Consider the following 18,680-nt stretch of genomic DNA (forward strand, 5'->3'; position numbering starts at 1 on the left):
TCCATTTGTAGCACTTGCTGAGAGTTCAGATGTATTAGCAGCAGCATCTTTAGCACAGAGAGGTTAGTATTTTTATTTTGTTCATCCAAATACTAAAAGAAAGCTCCATGGAAGTATATTCTGTAAATATATTTACAGTGCCATCCCTAGTATAGCAGCTTCCGAGGCACAAAGCACTTAATCCCAACTCCTTTCTATTTAGTTAATAGTGTCTTTGTTTGCTGATACTGTCCTGGTCTGTAGCATTGCTCACAGATGCAGCCTCTGTGCTTCCAGTTCTCCAGCCATGCTGCTACCTCACTTAGGCAACGAGCATTATAAGGCAGATGCACTCATAACATCATTTACAAATGCAGCATCACTGCAGAAATTCCTACAGCTATGAGCTTGACTTTTGTCAGAATAGCACATATCTGTAACTGTCATTCACAGACATTGTATCAAGGAAATCAAGAGAAGACATAAGCATTCAGCATCTCTTTAAAAGACTAAGATATGAATCACATGCGTAAAGTGCTTAAATGCAGTTTTAGCACTCTAACTGCATGATCCAACTCTGAAACTTTGGCTTTTATTCCCATTATGCAACATTGTTTATTCTAGGCCAACAACAGAAGGATTTTCTGTACAGCTTTGTAGGACATGCATAGGATATTAATCATAACATAGATGTTTCTAGGGCATCTACCTGTGCATCCTGGGAGCAATTACATACATTCAGAAGTACATCATTTCCATCAGAAGGAATAAAGTTTTCATCTTTTCACCTACATCAAGAACCAGCTCTTTAGCTGATGGAAACTGCTGCTCTCTATAGTCTTCAATAGAACAATATCCACATAAAACAACAGAGGACCTGGACCTAAACTGTTTTGTTTGGTTAAGAGGACTAATGCTCTAAGTGCATCCTAATTGAGATACCTGGTCTGGAAGAGGATGTATAAACATGCCATACATGTATGCTATTCTTCATTCCCCTCGAAATGCACATTGCAGTGGCCCTCCTTCCCCCAAGGAGTTTACTGTTGGGATTGGACTCCAAGGCAAATACTAGTGGTGTCTGAATTCTGAAGCAAAAAATACCAGTATTTTATTAGGCAATCAAATGCAAAATGCAGGGAATATTGAAATGAATTGTAATCCAGTAAAAACATACTTAATATCTGTCAGGCGTAAGATGATTATGAGGCTGTAAAATGTTTACCCCAGAGAATGGGAATGACAGATTGAAAACATCCACCAGGGAAGGTGGTGGAGGTACAGGGATGTGGGAGAGGAAGCTATCACGTTGTTCATTCTACTCTCAGCAAATCTGTAAAGCCTGGCTTGTAACATATCAGATTGGACTTAATATTAACATTTATTGCTCTTTTCTTTGTATTATGCACTGGAAAAATATCACCTGCTATAAATGTTATAATATTTCAGACTACAAAACAATTTCATTTGCCAGTTACCAGGAGAACAATAAAATTGAATATAAGTAAAAGATCATATTTTGAATGCAATGGCATTCCATAATCTCTGCTATTTTTTGTCAATATTTTCTTACATAAAAGAGTGTGTAGGGTATATTACATCGTTGATCTAGTAACACTGTGATTTTACTGGGCTCTATCTTGCTGGATGTTAAGTACCAAACCTGCAAGGCTGGTCCAACCAAGTACTTTATATATAAATTTAATTTGAAGAATGTGACTAGTCCCATTAATTTCAAAAAGATCACTGATATTCTTAAAGTTGAAGCTCAGGTGCTTTCCCTGTCTGGGACTAGACAGCTTGGCATCTTAGAAGACAAAGCCCTGGGAACCTGATCCTATAAACCCTTGTTCACATGATTACCAATAAACTCCAAGAATTACTCACGTGAACATACAAAACAGATGCAGTGCATTAGATAAAAAATGACAAATTACCTAGAATCTTGCGTCTAGTCCTTGCATCTAAACTATTCTTGTGCTCCACAAGAATCCTTTTGCCAACACAGGTTCTTTGATTTAAGGAAATGGTACTGGCTATACTATAAGTGCCAGGAGGCTCACCAGCAAAGCTGCTCAGGTTCAGCTCTAGTTGAAGACTTCTAAAGGGCAGATTATGCTTCCCAGCTGCTCCTCTCCTTTGCTGCAGAGCATATTTGGGCCTTGGGGAAAACAAAATTGTCAAGTTCAAGTAGTTCCCTGCATATCATCCCCTGGTGCTTCCCCAGGGGTTTTCCCATACCGCTCCCTCCTGACAGGCCTTGAGGGAATTGCTTTGACAACCCACCCCTAACACCCTCAAGGCCTATTCAGGGAGCTCTGAAACAGTCTTTCAAAACACTCTTTTCTTCTAAAGAGAGAATCCCATACCTCAGCTTACTCCTCTCTTTTTAAGATTACAATCTTTTTATTTCAGAAATAAATAATCCTGATGGTTACTTACAGACAGTGGTATTAACTTTATAGTAAAGTAATAAATCCCACAGCATTTTACCTCTCCCACAGGAACAATATGTCTTCGACAGACACTGCATTCACAGTTAGACCTTGGCAGCTTAAGAGGCATGTGCTGAAGGACCTTCCCAAAGAGGCTTCCAAGCAGCCTCCCATCTCTCCCAGCCAGACATAGGCCAGAAGCACAGTCAGCAAGAGTAGTGAAAGAGCAAAACAATGTAATAGATAACGAAGCAAGGATGGTAGGACCACAAGCAAGCCCCTATTTAAACAGTCATAGGTATTTTAAGGCAATGCCATCCCAACTGCCTTAGCCCTCCAAGCTTTCCTCACATCTCGTAGAACGAGGCCCCAAGAGACAGCCCACAGCCACACTACAGAAGCTATGATGAGTTCATCAGCACAACTCATTCCTTCATTGAATTCCATTCACCTACAACAGTGATCCAGTTGCTCCAAATCATTCTTCAAAATGGGCTGGCTCCAAAGTCACCATAACCTCATAAATCATAAAAGTCATATATTTTTCACAAATATATTAAATACAGTTGAAACTACGATTCCAATTGCACTGGAATTGCACTCTGTGTGGCTGCATGGTTTCTGCAATACTGCCTTGCATATGAGGGTGCCTATACATGCAGTCTACATTCTCATTCTCTAGGACAAGACTTGGACAACTCAGAAAGGTAAAGATATAACACTTTCCAAAATTGGCTTATCTTGTGTAATTGCTACTTCTGTGTTAGCCTGATCACTACAGCCAGCAGAGTCTGACTTCAATGGGCTTTTGATCAAATCCCAGAGAGGTTCCAAAACACAGTGGCTTCTTCCAGCAGCTTTCTGCTAATTATGTAAGCTGGCTCAGCCACACAGAGACCAGGAGTCATCCCATGCAATTCATGTGAGCAATCTTAGCTAACCAATACAGCTCTTAGGTTAAAATTGTGCATTTTAAATACTTGTAGTGACTTGTTCCAGATCAACCCACAAATGAAAGACAAACAATTTACACAAAGTTAGTCCTGTAAATTCCAGTAGCATGACCATGGAGTCATAAAAAATTGTTTTTGTTTTCTTGACTAGATCATTCATAGAATATTATTATTAGCTCATTCTAGAAATGAGTGTGTTGGATTTCCATACCCATGAAATCCCATTTTGGCAAAATACATATTCACTCACATCCTTGAACCTACTGGGCTGAATTAGAATGTGAAGAATTTGCAGCTTATCACATGTAATGATACCCAGCAAGGACAGTACATGATTTAAAGGAGAAGTTTCCACAGCCCAGTTAGCCATGGTAGTTATGTAGAAAAATAAAAGAAGACCAGTTAATCAGTGGCCAAAAGGAAGCAAGAAGAGTTGCACAGTGCAAAACCTGAGTTACCTTTCTACTGTTTATGCTGCTGTACCAGCCTTACAAAATCTGACTCACCCATTCAGCTATGGCAAATCTCTTTTTCAGTATTATTGGGTGTGTAACAAGTTACTTGTTTTTCATCACCACCATGGTACACATAAGCTGGTTTTGTGCCAGAGTTGGTAGACTTTCATAACAATTTTGCAAGGCTACATGCTGATGGCCAAAATGTTTAATACCGGCATTTGAAAGGCTTGGCAAGTGGCATACTTTATTCATACCTTCCTTTCTATTTAAGATCTCCCCTACCCCTCCCAGGCTCTATGCAAACATCTGCTACATAACTCTTAGGCACTTCTCTGAGACAGACAAGTTAGATAAATGTTTTGGCACCTCCATTTTATAGATTGAGAAGTTGAGAGAAAAAGAGATTTTCCATTGTCCTTGCAGCTGTGTAGTCCTGTAGGGGGAACAAGTGATACAAGTACATGATAGTGTGCCAGAACACCAAATGCAGAGGCTGGCACTTCTCAAGCAGACTGGCAGTGGGACAAAGTCATTTCAGTGTAGAACTTCTACAGTTTGATTCCGTGTCAGTGAATGCATGTATAGGGGGACAGCTTCTCTGGTCTCCTTAATGCCATGTAAAAAAGGAAAGCAAACTTTATCTGGTAAGAGATTTGGAGTGGCAAGGGTCCTCATCGTAGGAGGGATTTAAGGGTGGTGGATGGGATGGGGTGGAGTCTTGGCTATTCACCACCGTAAGAGGAAGGAGCAGATTCACAAGGCAGTCCCACACTGACTCTTTTGGCGACGGAAAGTCACTGCTTCTAACCTGAGTCATGGCTGGATGTGTAAAGGCCATACAGCAGTATCTCTCCTGTGGTGCTATGCCCTGCTGTCTACAGTCTGAAGACAAGATTAGTGGAAAATTGAAGCCTACTGTTTTTATTCAACGGCACTGATGGAGTCAACAGTAAACTGCAGGCTTATTTGATGAATGAACACCTACTTTAAACACTTACTCAAGTTTAGGCCAATACTTAGGTACTCTGGTGGATAAAAAGCATGAAAATAGGCCCAAGCAGAAATCAGTATTTACTTTAGTTTAAATAAAAGCCAGTGCTGATTTAAAAAAAATGAAACTTCTGCCTATTCTTATGAGAGGTTTCCAGTTTGCTAAAGGAATAATAGGAAAAAAAGAGTTGGGGTGTTTAGGGATTCCTAAAGTCAGGCTAAATGTTCCCTTTTTCTTACCCATTGAAAGCACTAATTAAATCAAAAACAAAACAAAACAAAACAAAAAGCTTCCAGTATCCCTGCTCCCAGATTTGGATTCACACTGTAAAGCTCCTTTTTGTTCCAAAGTTATACAGAAATGTAACATATGTGTAGAAGATACAACAACTTCAGACTTCAGCAGGGCCACCGGACAGATATTGTGCACTCTAACACATCATATGAGAACTAAAGCTCATCCACTCTTCCCCTCACAAAAGGTTAAATATTTTTTGTTTTCTTATCCATGAAATGCCAAAAAAGAAAGGTTGACAGGAGCAAGCAAAAATGAGATCTGCTCTATTTCAACCAGAAACTACAGATCCATGTGGGAACTGCTCAGTAAAATTCTTTAACAAGAGTTTTGCACTTCTTCAGATATGAAACTCAGCACTGTCCACCCTCTATGAGCTTGAGTTGTTTGATATCTGACCTACTATTTGCCTACCATTTGAGCTAAATACACTAGAGAACAGTAGGTTTGGCATAACTGACCAAAATCAAATCCCATTTCTGAGGAATAGTGTTTTAAAAATAGGCTATTCTTGCCACAGGAAAAAAAAATCTACTAAAAAGTTAACTCATGCAGCAGGCTTGATCCCTCTCTTACCTTAGCTTCAACACCCATATAGTTCCATGCATTCCTGCAAAGGTAATTCCTCACTTACTTCAGTTAATGTGAAGCAGAGTCAGACCCTGCTCTTACAAAAATCACATTATTCACTGCTCCCTCTGCTGGCCTTGCAGCAGCAGCTATTCGCGCAGATGCCTGACTACGAAAGCAGACACGCACGGAGCAGAGCCCTTTTCCAATCCTATCACAGCTAAACACCTGGCAGGTGGAATCAGGGATTATTCTGTGAAAATGGGAGAAAAGAAACCTAATAGCCATGATATTTTGAAGTACTGGAGAATATATTGTAAAAGATGAGGAGGAATTTTTTAAAAGCTAAAGTACTTAAAAATGCAGAAGCACCTGAATAATAAGCAGATTATCAAAAAAACTTTTTAATTTCAAGATTTTCGAGGGAATACAGCATATGACACAGAAGCCTGTTAACAGGCTGTGAAAGTCCAACTTATAGGTGAGATCTAGATCAAGTCAGCACAGAACAACAGTCTCCTATCTGCTTGCTGTCAAATCACATCTGCCCCAAATTTAGGTTTCATCATAGCAAATTTTTATAAAATCCATGGATGGTTAAAAAAAATAAAATAAGCTCTACACAAAAGTAACTTTGGTAAAATCACATCTGCAAACCCATCATAAGTCTGAAGGACTGATGTATTGATATTATAGTTCCATTTGAGAATGTCCTATCCAATTCATCTAAATTTTACGGAAGTATTTTTTTATTTGGCACCAGAATTGTCTTCCCAATTTTAAAACTAATATAAACTTGTTAGCAAATTTTAGAGGGGGATCACAGCTAGAGTTTATAATATAACAGGAAACTAGTTCTGCCTTTAATTACAGAGAGGTTTCCATTCATTTAAATAGTAGCAAAAATTCTTATTAATAAAAAAATTCATCTTTTCTTCCAGTGTGCATAATGAAACACTACTGTCTTGTAGTACTGCACAAGAACTAAAGTGTGATTATGGAGAGAATGATTGGAATTAAAAGTGAAACTAGTCAATATCAACTGGCCTGTGAAAAATGCTAAAAGGAAATTCTCATGAAATTAGTGTTTTGAATTATTTTTAGGCTCAAATACTTTTGAGTGACATTAGACATGTCAACAAGAGAAAGAAAAAAGAAGACGGAACTTAGGAGAACTGAGTTTTTTCTGTGTTCAGCTCTACCACATATCCCCTGTTGGACCTTCGTCCAAGTAATTTATTATCTCTGTGGCTCATTTGTCCATGTTGTAATAAAAATACTTCTTTTGTATATTTTGTATGTTTGGATTGTAAGAGCTCATATAAAAAGCCTGTACAACATCTCCATGATGGTGGTGTAACATGTTGCTTGAACGTCTAGATGTTGTCATACAATAAGTGATACTAATGATAATTCTGCCCTTTGCTTTTTAACTTCCTGGTAAAATGCCCCATTTTAAAGAGCATTGACTTCCCCAGATCTGCTGAGCTGGTCCACAAGAGCTGGGGACACTCATCACTTACTAGGAGAAACACAGCATCTTATACAATGAGACATAGTATCCACAAGGTATATTGAGATGCTTGAAAGAAGTAACAGGTTATCCGTAAAGACTCAGTTCATTCATTCCCAAACACACTCACAGGGGTATATCCCACATGTCAGATTTTTTAAGAGGTAAGGCATTGCTTAAGTGGCATCTAAAAAGCTGGTAGCAGTATTTACTTTAAAGAATTCCATCCAAGTCCATCACTGCAACTAAAAAATACTTTTTAGCTATTTCTACCTCTTCAACAGCTGGTAAAAGAAAACCATTTTCTACAGTTCAGCTAAACACGAGACTGCCCAGAGATAAGTAATAAGACATACACTAGCACAACACACCAGCTCATTCTCACCAGAATAACAGCACACACAAACTGTCCTCCACACCCACCAAATGGGTAGGAAGGCCGCCAGCTGTGAGCTCTCACTGTTGGATTTCAGTCCAAAATCAAAGGACAGTAATGAACTGAGACAAGAACTTTCCAGGCAGATTCTTTATACTTACATAGCACATGAAATTCTTCAAAGGTCTGTGTATGTCTGTATGTGTGTAGGTATGAATCTATCTATTTTTAGCCATCTTGTAGCACTGAAGTAGGACACTACCAATTTAAATTCCACCAGAGTTTTTGGCCATAAGCACCCTATTTGCTCTCATCTACATAGCTGCAAAGCTTGTGTAATACCCTGACTGTCAGCAGGATTTACTGTGGTTAATACTATTTCCACAATGTTGACACCTGACCCAACACAGAATTATAGTATCACCCAGTACCACAAAAACAAAAACATTTTGGACAAGGAATAATTAAGACTTGAAGGGACTTTGGGTGTAATCAAGAACATTTCTTCAATTTTTAACCCTTATCTTCCAGCTGCTCAGATATCCTCCTGTTCCTCTGGAATAATAAGACTACCCAGTTCAGCCCAGTCCTCTGCCTCACCCACTCCCCTTCCCAGACTCACAGACTTCCCATGCTCAGGCCCTTTTACTGGGCAGAAGGAGAAGACCCAGTTGAGGAGTGTGGAAGTATGCCTTGCGTCCTGTCCCTCCATCTCTCCCCACTTAAGTGCCATGCAAATACCACTCCCCAATTTTGCAGGGAATCAGGCTTACCCATACTTGGTGGCACAGAACAAAATATACAACTAGCCTTACGAATACTATGAGAGTATTAACACCTAATAAATTTATCATCGTGTACCTAGAAAATCACAGTATTACTAATACATCAACATATCAATGTACATCAATGTAGCCCATGATTGGGTATTTATTTCAGATCTACAACACCGTTCATAGGTGTCTTGGTTGCTATACTCTAGTGACTCATGTAATAGCCTGAATCCATTACAGCGCTGAAAATTTGGCTGCTATTGAGCCACAATGATTGGTTCTGAAGATATGATATGAATGTACCACTGAAAGATGAAGACCAGCCTATGTGTAACTAAATAACAGGAATACTGTGTATAATTCATAAGGGCCTAGTAATAATATTGTATCGTCTGTATCGTCACTGAAGCAGCTATTTTAAGTAAGCTTTGGCAATACTGTATTTCTACCACATATCTACTGGATGGGACAGAGGATGCTTAGAAATTAAATTAACATGCTAATTTCTATATCCTTGATCAAATAATTTTGCCAGGACAATCCACGCACTTAACTCAGAGTACAATGGCAGAAGTCAATGGACATTCCAAGGCTGCATCAGCAACTTCTATTCCAGTGTCCTGATCTTCACAGCTTTGGCTGTAGCTATTCTTAAAACAAAACACCTCAAAAAAAAGAGCAACAGACCTAGACAATAAAAGCATCCCTATTAAGCTATTAAGAAGCAGAAACTGACCCAAGAAAAACATTGTAGTGCATTTTCACTTTACAAAAAGAGGAGATTGTGTTGGAACATGTTTATTTTTTTCATCAGGTTTTGGTATTACTATGCATGAGATTCTCACTCCCTGAGCTGGGCCATGCACTTTGCTACCTACAGCTTCAAGGTGCCAACACTGCAAACATAAGTTATAACTATAAATACTATATTATTACTAAATGATTTATTATATTCTTGGATTGTTTCTCTGCTCACAACACAACAGTTTGATTCTACTTACTGACCAGCTGCCAATTAGCTATAATTTATCTCCCCAAAAATTCTAGGTCTATGAATCTCCCAAATCATGCAAAAGTCCCAACTTACCTCTACAACAAGCCACACAAAAGCTCAGATGCAATCCAAGAAAGTATTCACACCCACCTATACTGATCCCACTGACTGCTGGATGGAAACCTTTTGTAGCTAAGATCTCCTTCTATCTGTTACATTGGCAATATTAGTAGAAGTCCTTCCGAATAATTAATAAAACATAATAAAACCAAGGTTTAGCCTGAATTTGATACTATAGAATTGCACTGCTTGAATATATTGTAGTACTCATGTATAAGCAGTTCAACAGTCTCCTGTATAAAAATCAGCTACCCACATATTAACGTAGCACAAGCATAGCAAACTCTAGATAGTTGCTGAGAATGGCTCTAAACCATTAGTAGGACATCCAAGACCCAAGCATAGTGAAACCATAATTTCTTCGAAGTTTACTTGAGATATCTTTTATTCCTCATCCCTGTGCTTCTCTGGGGATCTTAAGTTGCCATATCTGTGCTCCACATAGTCACCTCATGTTTAACTAAGGAATAAAGAGGTCAACATGAGGTAGGCAGAAAATGAGATTCCTAGGTTCACCTACTAGGCTTCACTACAGTAGGCCCTGAAAAACATACAGGACTTCTGCTGCCCATGTTGCAAATAAAATAAACTACATTTTTCTCAGAATTGTCAAAAGTTACTTTTAAATGGAGTTCCAATGTTTTCCATAGGTTTTATTCTTTTAAGCCAGTGGAGGAAAAAAATCTCTTTTTCAGCTAGTGACTCTGTTTTGGATATTCACAGATGGAGAGAAATTATTTTGTGGTGTAACTTGTAAGAAAAGTTAATCACTAGATAGAAATTGGTTGGAAAATAGATTTAAATGGCAGAGTAATATAACTTCCCTTATTTGGCTGCCATTGGCAATGCAAAAGAAGCTGCACTCCTGAGATGAAGAGGAGATGTTTATAGGAGGAAAAACAACAGAGAAATGGACATGCTGAGGTCTCTTTATCTGATAACTTTGTGGTAATTGCCTTTCATGCCCTGTGGCATGTATGATACACATTGCATTCAGTGAGTACAGCAAAAAAGCATAATGCAAACAAAGAAGTGTCGAACTCGATACTACTGCTCTACCTTACTAAATCAGCAAGGTGCAGCGCTGTTTGCCTCATCACAAAATCTCATGCAGAGATTTCTATAGGGCCACACTATTCTCTTCCTTGAGCCAAGTCACTTCCATCAGTGTAAACTTGACCGATTTCAACAGTTCTCTTTGACTGACTCTAGGAGTCTAGGAGGTCCGGTTCTATTTGCTGACCGAGATTTTGTCTTTGGTTTGAACCCCAGCTGAGCAGTTATAGGCATTTCTTCCTCTTGTCCAGCTGCTCGTTGACATCTCCTATCTTGAAGACATGGAACCTTCAGAAACCTGTTTCTGCTAAAATCAACAAGAATTTTGCCTCTGATTTTACTGGGGTTATAAATTGTCTCTTTATCTTCTCTTCCTCCCTCTTCACCAACCGCTGCATGGAAGCAAAGTCATCAGTATTCTTGTGCATAGCTCAGTTCCCAGACACCACCTTCTGTCAAACAGTTTTTTTTAATATTCTTAATTTACATTTTGGGGTTTTCTTCTGTACGGTTCATACTGGCAGTGCCTTGCCTCTTGAAAACCACATACAGCTGTGAGTGTGTGTGTTCCCTCTTTCTTGTAACAGCTGACCCCAAAGACAGCAAGCCTTTAGTGCTAGCTGCAGGGAAGAATGCACCACACTACGCTCTACCTGACACAGCTGCAGCTCTTCTGTATCTGCTTTATAGTCACTCATTCAGCATCCAGACTCATCACTTCCCATAGTTTATGGTGGGGAAAATGTACCAAGGACAAGAATGAAAGAATTGGACTCAGGCACATATCCCTGAGGACTAAGGTACACATGTCAGCACACACACATACACAAATGTGGCATATCCTCACTAATTATTATTATTTACTGTTTGGAATCAAGTAGTACCCTTGGCTCCTAGTCCTGTTATGAAAAATCTTACCAGTACTGATAAGATAAGATCAGTACTATTCTGCGCATATAGCAATCTTCCTCGCAAAGAGTAGGCAGCAGATGCCAGAGTGAGATTTTTTATTACTAACACACTGAGGCAATAATTAGTAATAAATTGATCCTTTACATCCTTATGAATTCATTAGCAGATGCCAGGATTCACCTCCACAGAAGGTAAATTCAGCTTCCATTGCATTCAAGACAAGTTGTGCCTATTTCTATAAGAGGTGAGTTGCGTGCAGAGGTTTTGATGGTTATCATTACAGCAAATTGAGTAAGATGCAACAGGCGCAAAGAGAAATGGATGGAAAGTGGCAAAGGTACAGTCCAAGGCCTAAATGCCAGGTTGCATGTATGCCAGCTGCTTTGCAGCACAGGCAAGAGAGAGACAAACAAATACCTACCAGGTTTAATTTCCAGTAGTTTCAGCCTGGAATCCTCGGGGGGATGCAAACGCCTCTTTTTGCGCCAGCAACGTGCCGGGTATGTGTAAAGTTGACCTGGGGCCAGTCCTGAAGATAAAAGGCAAAAAATAAATACAATCACGTTTCAGTTTGTAAACCACAAGCACTGTCTCTGGCATCTTTGTTCTTGCCCTCCCAAGATCTCCTTGTTGTAGGGTTCAATCCCACAAATTGAGAGACAAAACTATGCACTCAAGGCATACAGCGCTCCAGAGGCTCATCAGCACCTCGCGGGACCAGGCATACAGAGAATCTAGGTCTCCTCACACACGTCACTCTGCTCACTGAAACCAGAGCTTCACATAAATAATTTGTGATTTCTTCAGGGTAAATAGAATTTCAGGCTCTCCTGGGTCACAGGGGCGATGCCTCCTCAATGGGTAGAGAGGGCCCCTTGGGAGAGAAGAGACAAAGTTCCAACATGCAAATCAAAGGGTCCTTGTGCAGAGATCAGCTCAAGGAATTTGTGTCTCCTGAGCAGCAGGAAGCTAAGGTCCATTGGGTTTGGCTAGCTAGACTCTCGCTTTTTTAAAAAAATTCTTGACTTTTATTTAAAGACAGATTCTTCTGTCTCATTATTACCTTCCTCATGCATACACCTTAAAGGAGGGAGGAGATATAGCAGCAATGTTTATATCACTGCATGCTCTATTGAATCACATTTGGCATCGCTGGCCTGTGTCTGAGTTGCTCCGGCTCTCATGACAGACAACCGTTAGCCAGTGTTCAAGCTACACCTTGCTCTCTGTTGTATTCAGAACACAGCAGGGCTTCACGAATGCATCAGTACTAGGGGAATACCATGCCAAGTGCTACTGAGCATTGTCAGCTCCCCTAGTTAGTTGCTCATGACAGACAGAAATAGAAACCTAGCAAGACTCAGAATTTTTGGAAAAATGTCTATCCACCATTTCTGCTTTGATTCTTCTGTGCTTATGCAGTTGCTGTTAGAGAGCAGGACTGCCTTTGCAGAGTCATTGCCCTTATAAAACAGCTAAGACCACATAACAGATAGGACAGGAGTGGCACCACCATCTCTGAAACAGTACCAACTGTAAATGGCCGGACAGCATCAAGGCAGTCTCAGTAAAGCAGAACAGCTCAGGGGCAGCAGGATGGCACAAGAGTTCTCAGCCAGCCCATCTGAAACAGCCAGGGAAGTGTACCAGTTTAGGAGCAAGACTGACTCACTGAACGAGATGAGAGTAATGAAAATAAATGATATCCTGTTGCTTGGAGAAAAAAAAAAAAAGAGAGAGAGAGAGAAAGAGAGAGGGAAAGAGAGAGAGAAACAACAACAAAATTACTCACCTCAAGAGAACAGGCTAATCAAATTCTGCAAGTGAAGCCTAAGCTTTCAGTTTGAAATATTTCAGCCATTGGGAGCACCAGTTCAGACCTCTAGCACATTCCACCCACTTTCAGACCCTGGTGCATAAACAGAGCATCCACAACACATTGCCTGGGTATGGCTGGGAGAAGGAGTATTTGCAGAAGTCCTGGTTGTTTCAGGACACAGAATAGGACTGGACAGGGACTTCTGACACCATTACTATATTGCTACACAGCTTGCTGGGCATTTTGCCCCTGAAAGAAAGTCACATTTCAGAGGGGGATGCAACTAGCCTGTGACTGGTTTGGGAATAAAAGCCTGTGAATAATCAGAATTTTTACAATGCTTGACACACTTCTTCACGGCGCTTTGCAAACATTAACCACTGTGAACAATTGCTATTATGATGGGGTGGATTGTGCCTGTCTGATGTGAGTCATTAAAGAGGTGGAGGCAAGGAGCCTCACCCTTTTACAGCAGGTCCTGTGCAAGAACAGGCTCTTAATATTGAAATAGGGGGTTGCTAGACCAAAGCAACTGGACAGAGAATCAGCCCTCCATTGCACAGGCCTCTACAGAAGAGTCCTTGGAATGAAACAAGTGCCACAACTTTAAAAATTTTTCCCAAACAAGGAGGAACAAGGACTCACTACAGTTTGGGGGGAGTATCTGTTAGCGTTGGTTCAAATATTGAGTAGTCTGATATGAATCAGCAATTCTGGATTTAGCCAGAACTTAACTCCCAATATGAAACAAAGCAGGAATCCAGAAAAAGACAAACGTGGGAAAGCGTCTTCCCTAGAGGGCCTCCTGCCCATGCCACAGGGCAGACAGACCCGTAAGTTCCACAGACCTTCAACATCCATCTCTGCATTCCTTGAAGAAAGCTCTCTATTCCTATTCACAATACCCTTGCTCATTAATAGGCAGCATCCAGTGAACTTAACAAATACCCTATCTTCACTCGATCCAAATCCATCAAATGCTATTCTCAGTTCCCAACCTTGCCCCCAGCTACCACCGTGGTGGCTCACATAAAGTGTGGATCTTTGATTGCTTACACAGATGAGGGGCAACAAGAAAAGGGTCTGTTCTGAACACTTTGAAACTAGCATCTCCACAGTGCATCTTGCAGCACATCTGGAAATGATGTATATACAGGTCTTGCTGTTTTCGGTCCTGGCTCAGTTGTCTCCCCTCTGGTGCCTTATAGGGCAACCAGAGAAGGTTCCAGTCATTTGCTTATAGAGAAAATAGCAGAACCTGCAGTGAGTTATGTTGTTTATCTCATTAGTGTTAGAGAGTCATAACTCAAAGTTTGTGTGAAAGGCTGGGGGAGGAGGGGGAAAGAGGGAGGGAGTTATGTGCAGTATTGTGTGAAATTAACCCTGAACTGTTTACCATGAGATGCAGTTTTCTGACTCCTTTAACAGAGAGGACAGCAAGAAATCAGGTTAATATGCTGAGATTCTGACTCTCCTCTCTATCTTTTAAACCCTCGGTAAGTGAAAAAAAGTCCTGGAGCTTTTCTGTTTGCCTCTACACAGTTTTCTTGTTAGGGATGGTAAATGGCAGTGAACACAGCACACAAGCCAAACACCAGAGTGGGTGGCAGAGAATTTTCAGAGCCATTCACTATGGGCATAAGTGCATTGTGTACAGCCTAAAAACAGCCGTGCTAAAACTACAGAGGGATGCTTTGACCCACCATAATGGTACCACAAGAAATAGATAAGGCAAAGAGACCCAAGGGAGCACTAAATGGGCTAATAAAAATCAAGAAAGAGCAGAGCAAATATGGGGGAGGAGGGCTGCTTCATTTTGCACTGATTATTCTAATTCAAAATAACAAAGGAGTCAGATTTGGTCAGAGAAGCAGATGCAAGAGGCTTGATTCACTCAAGATTTTCCATGAAGGATGTTCCACCATCAGTCCCCACTGCAGCCCCGCAGGAGAAATGCTACTGATCCCCTTTTGCAGACGAAGTCGCAGAACAGTTCAGTATCATAAATAAGAAAAGAAAGATTTGCACAGAGAATTTGCTCAGGGTAGTCTAGAGAACTAGTGACTAGAAAGGCAAAGTATTTAGACCTCTTGATTGCTGGTTTGATGACTTAACACTTTATAATGATTTCTCCTGTAAGTGCAGAGATACCAGTGACACCTACACGAGACTGTCTATGCCTATTCTTGCAGCAGATGCTCCTGCCAAAACATTATTTGTGCACATAGTAGATGTATACTTGCTTATGACTGAGTTCAAAAGAATAAAAATAGCAGCACCTTACTCATAGCCAGAAGCTACAAGAAAAGAAATTCCTTGGGTAAATAGATTATCAAAAAATGAAAAGCTCATTTTGCCAAAGTATAATCTCTTAGGAATGGGGAATTTTCATATGAAAAAAAAGGAACAAAGGAACCTGCAAAAGAAGGGTTAGCCCAGAACCTCAGACAACTTCCAACTCATAAACCACATTAAGCGGTCCCAGATTCCCTCAGTAGTTTTGGCAGCTGAAGCATTCTTAGGGTATTTTTAGCACTGGTAAAACACCTGCTGGCTCTCACACCAGAAGTGGCTGAATTTTACTACAGAAAATATTTTCAGATAGCATTGTAAGACTTTGGCCCTAAATCTACTTCAGACATTTTAGGAATAGGGTCATTGCAAGGATCCTTTCCTCGGTATATTCCTATGAAAAGGAGAGTGAAACTTTCAGCTAAGCACCTGTTCAGGTGCAGCAATTGATTCCTTAGTCTGTCCCCAGGAGTCCTATGTGCTCCTTCCACCCCACCTCCTACAAACTGGCCAGTCAAGGACACAACAGCAGGCTGGCCCTTTCCAGACCTGGAGATGGTTGCTACTTGTTATTTTTTTCAATGTAGTTTACAAGAATTGGCATGTACTCATGCCTATGTATGTACTCCTTCAGCCAGTGCCCATCCACACTAGCCACTCCCTGTCTGAACTCTCTGGTCTGCACTGTAAAAAGAAAAAAAAAATACATCTAGAAATCTAGTTTGCTGTTGTCCAAAAAAAAAAAAAAAAAAAAAAAAAAAAAAAAAAAGAGGCATTCCATGAGCTAATCATGGGTCAGATACTCAGCCTTACGCTATCAAAATTCCCTCTGGATCTGGAGTTCTGTCTGACTAACATCTCCAGCCTTTGAACTGGTGACTGCCCTTTGCCTTCAAAACAAGGATTTCAGATGGATTTACTCTAACAAAGGAAATTTCAACCATAGTATGGAAAAACATTTGTGGTCTTTTCCTTTCAGCTTCATTGAGCTTTGGAACAGAGCTTAGCAAAAACTTTAAGGACATATACTAAAGGTCTTTCTGCACTTGAGGAAACTGAGGCTTTAGAGCTGATACTCTAGTAATTTTTCAAAGCAGAAATAGGAGTTACACCTACATCTCCAACCATCAGAGCAACATACATTCCAATAGCTGCACTCTTCCATATTTCACCTCTGCTGTGTATTTTTCTCAATATAATTTCTTATTTTTAGCATCCATACACGATATTCCCACCTCCACTCATCCACCCTGAAGATAATTCCAGTCCTGCTTAGAGTAGAGGATTTTGTCTTCTGCTGCAGACTGGGATCAATAGCATTAAAAGAGCTGCAGTGATGCAGCCTTAGAAACTACCATGTCAGGCAATCACTTCTTTTGGGTAGAGAGAGAATAATTAGGATGTGCTCTCTACAGTTACCAAAGGAAATCCCCTGCAGGCAAAGAGGTTTAGGCAGCTTCTCTTCTGGATGGCCTGTAGCAGATTTGAGTTTCTATTAATTAAACCCCATGAGGGCTCAGTGGCCTGCCCTCCATACATGCACATGCATACACAGACACAGTGCTACCAACCTGGTCCCCTGTGCCTCTTCTCCATCCAGATGTAGCAGTTGTTCTGAGCTACCCCAGTTTGTGAATCTAGGAAGGGAAGGCGGACACTTCGTTCAGCACACAGCCGAGAGTTGTAGCTGCGACAGTGCTCAATTGCTTCTTTGTAGAACTGGTCCCCGAGTCTGTTAAAAGAGACAGGGCAGAGATGAAGAAATATTGCACTGCCCCCTCAGACAAGGCCAGGAAAAAGGAGACATGACACTCATTTAAAAATGGACGAGCAGAAGTATTTTCTCTGAACACATGAAGAGCTTGCTGACACAAGACACTGCTGAAGGAGATTATGCAGAACATGCCACCAGAAGATCAGACTCTCAGGGACTGGACACCAGTCTTTTCAGTAGTGATATAGCTACTAAATAAGGAAATGGTGCAACTGCACTGGCCCATGACCCAGGATCAGGTAATATGAACACCACGGTGACCATGCTCTATTTTTTCTCTTCCCTTGTAGTTTGTCCAGCCCCGTCAGAAAACCAGACTTTTCTACCTGCGATGCAAATTCTGCAGTATACTTTGAGCAACCACAACACTGACCAAGTTTAGAAGAGCTTCATTCCAGCATTTTTGATGTCAAGGAGCCCATAAGAGCAAAGGACATAGTCCCCATGTTGTGTGCTTCTTAGGCATGAAAACACCCACATCAACAACTGGGGTCATGTCTGTAATGGTCAGAATACACATCCTCTTTACACTTCCACAGCTTTTCACAGTCAAGCTTAAGGCACGAGAAGCAGCAGGATATAATACCCAGAGGTAAGATCCAATATGGCAAATCTTTTCTTCTAAAGTCTAGTAAAGGAACAGTTCTAATGTCACTTATTTCATAAATGAGAATTTGTTCAAAAATTTTGTAGAATCTTCATCTTCCATAGAAAAAGATTTTAAAGCTCTGCCTGCTAGAGATTCCCAAATTCTCTATCCAAATTTTTCTAAAAATGGAAAAGCACCAAAGTAGAGCTACCCTGAGGACAAAAAGCAGCTGTCATGCAGGAGTACTGCAAAGTGGGTGGGCTACACTGCTCAACTTCATTCTTGATCTATTGTCAAGGTGAAACTCTGTCATGACATGAATAGCTGGGAAAGCTACCCATCAGGATAAGTTCATTAGAAAACAGGAGTAAAGCAATATACAGCACAACTTACTCTGACTCTGATATTCATTAGTGTGCAAAAAGAGTATAACATGCACAGCAAGGGAGCTGAAGGGATGCATGTGCAGAGAGATAAAAGAGGTTCCCTTTCCTGTTCTCTTCTATTAGTTGTTTTCCCTGCTATCCTCCACCAACAGGCACAATTGGCATTTTAACAGTACGCTCCCTTTGTATATCTCTGAATGTCAAATTGGTGCAAATTAGTCTCTTTTACCATCTGTGTCTGTTTTCTGAATGACTCACATCTTTTAAGTGACCCTTCAGTTCCACCTCATGACTTCCATGGGAGCCATACTCTTTTCTCTGGGCTGTATGGCCCAACATCTTCTCACTGACAGGGGTCAATAACAGAGGCATATGGAAGAATATTAAAAAAAAATA

At 40.5% G+C, this 18,680-nt stretch overlaps 1 protein-coding gene across 8 annotated transcripts in view; it reads right to left on the reverse strand.

Annotated features, from left to right (window-relative positions):
* Positions 1-18,680, reverse strand: part of DPF3 (double PHD fingers 3) — a 172,604-nt gene that overhangs the window by 75,559 nt on the left and 78,365 nt on the right. For all 8 annotated transcript variants that reach the window (XR_009958447.1, XR_009958446.1, XR_009958445.1 and 5 more), the window contains 2 exons: positions 17,107-17,267; positions 11,846-11,953 (listed from right to left, as the gene is read on the reverse strand). Coding sequence is in view for 5 of the 8 variants with exons in the window: in XM_062576110.1 (XP_062432094.1) it covers positions 11,846-11,953; positions 17,107-17,267 (269 nt within the window). In the remaining 3 variants the exon portion in view is untranslated. The remainder of the gene's footprint in view (positions 1-11,845; positions 11,954-17,106; positions 17,268-18,680) is intronic.

The sequence above is a fragment of the Rhea pennata genome, chromosome 5, assembly GCF_028389875.1.
Source record: "Rhea pennata isolate bPtePen1 chromosome 5, bPtePen1.pri, whole genome shotgun sequence".
In the NCBI taxonomy this organism is placed as follows: Eukaryota; Metazoa; Chordata; class Aves; order Rheiformes; family Rheidae; genus Rhea; species Rhea pennata.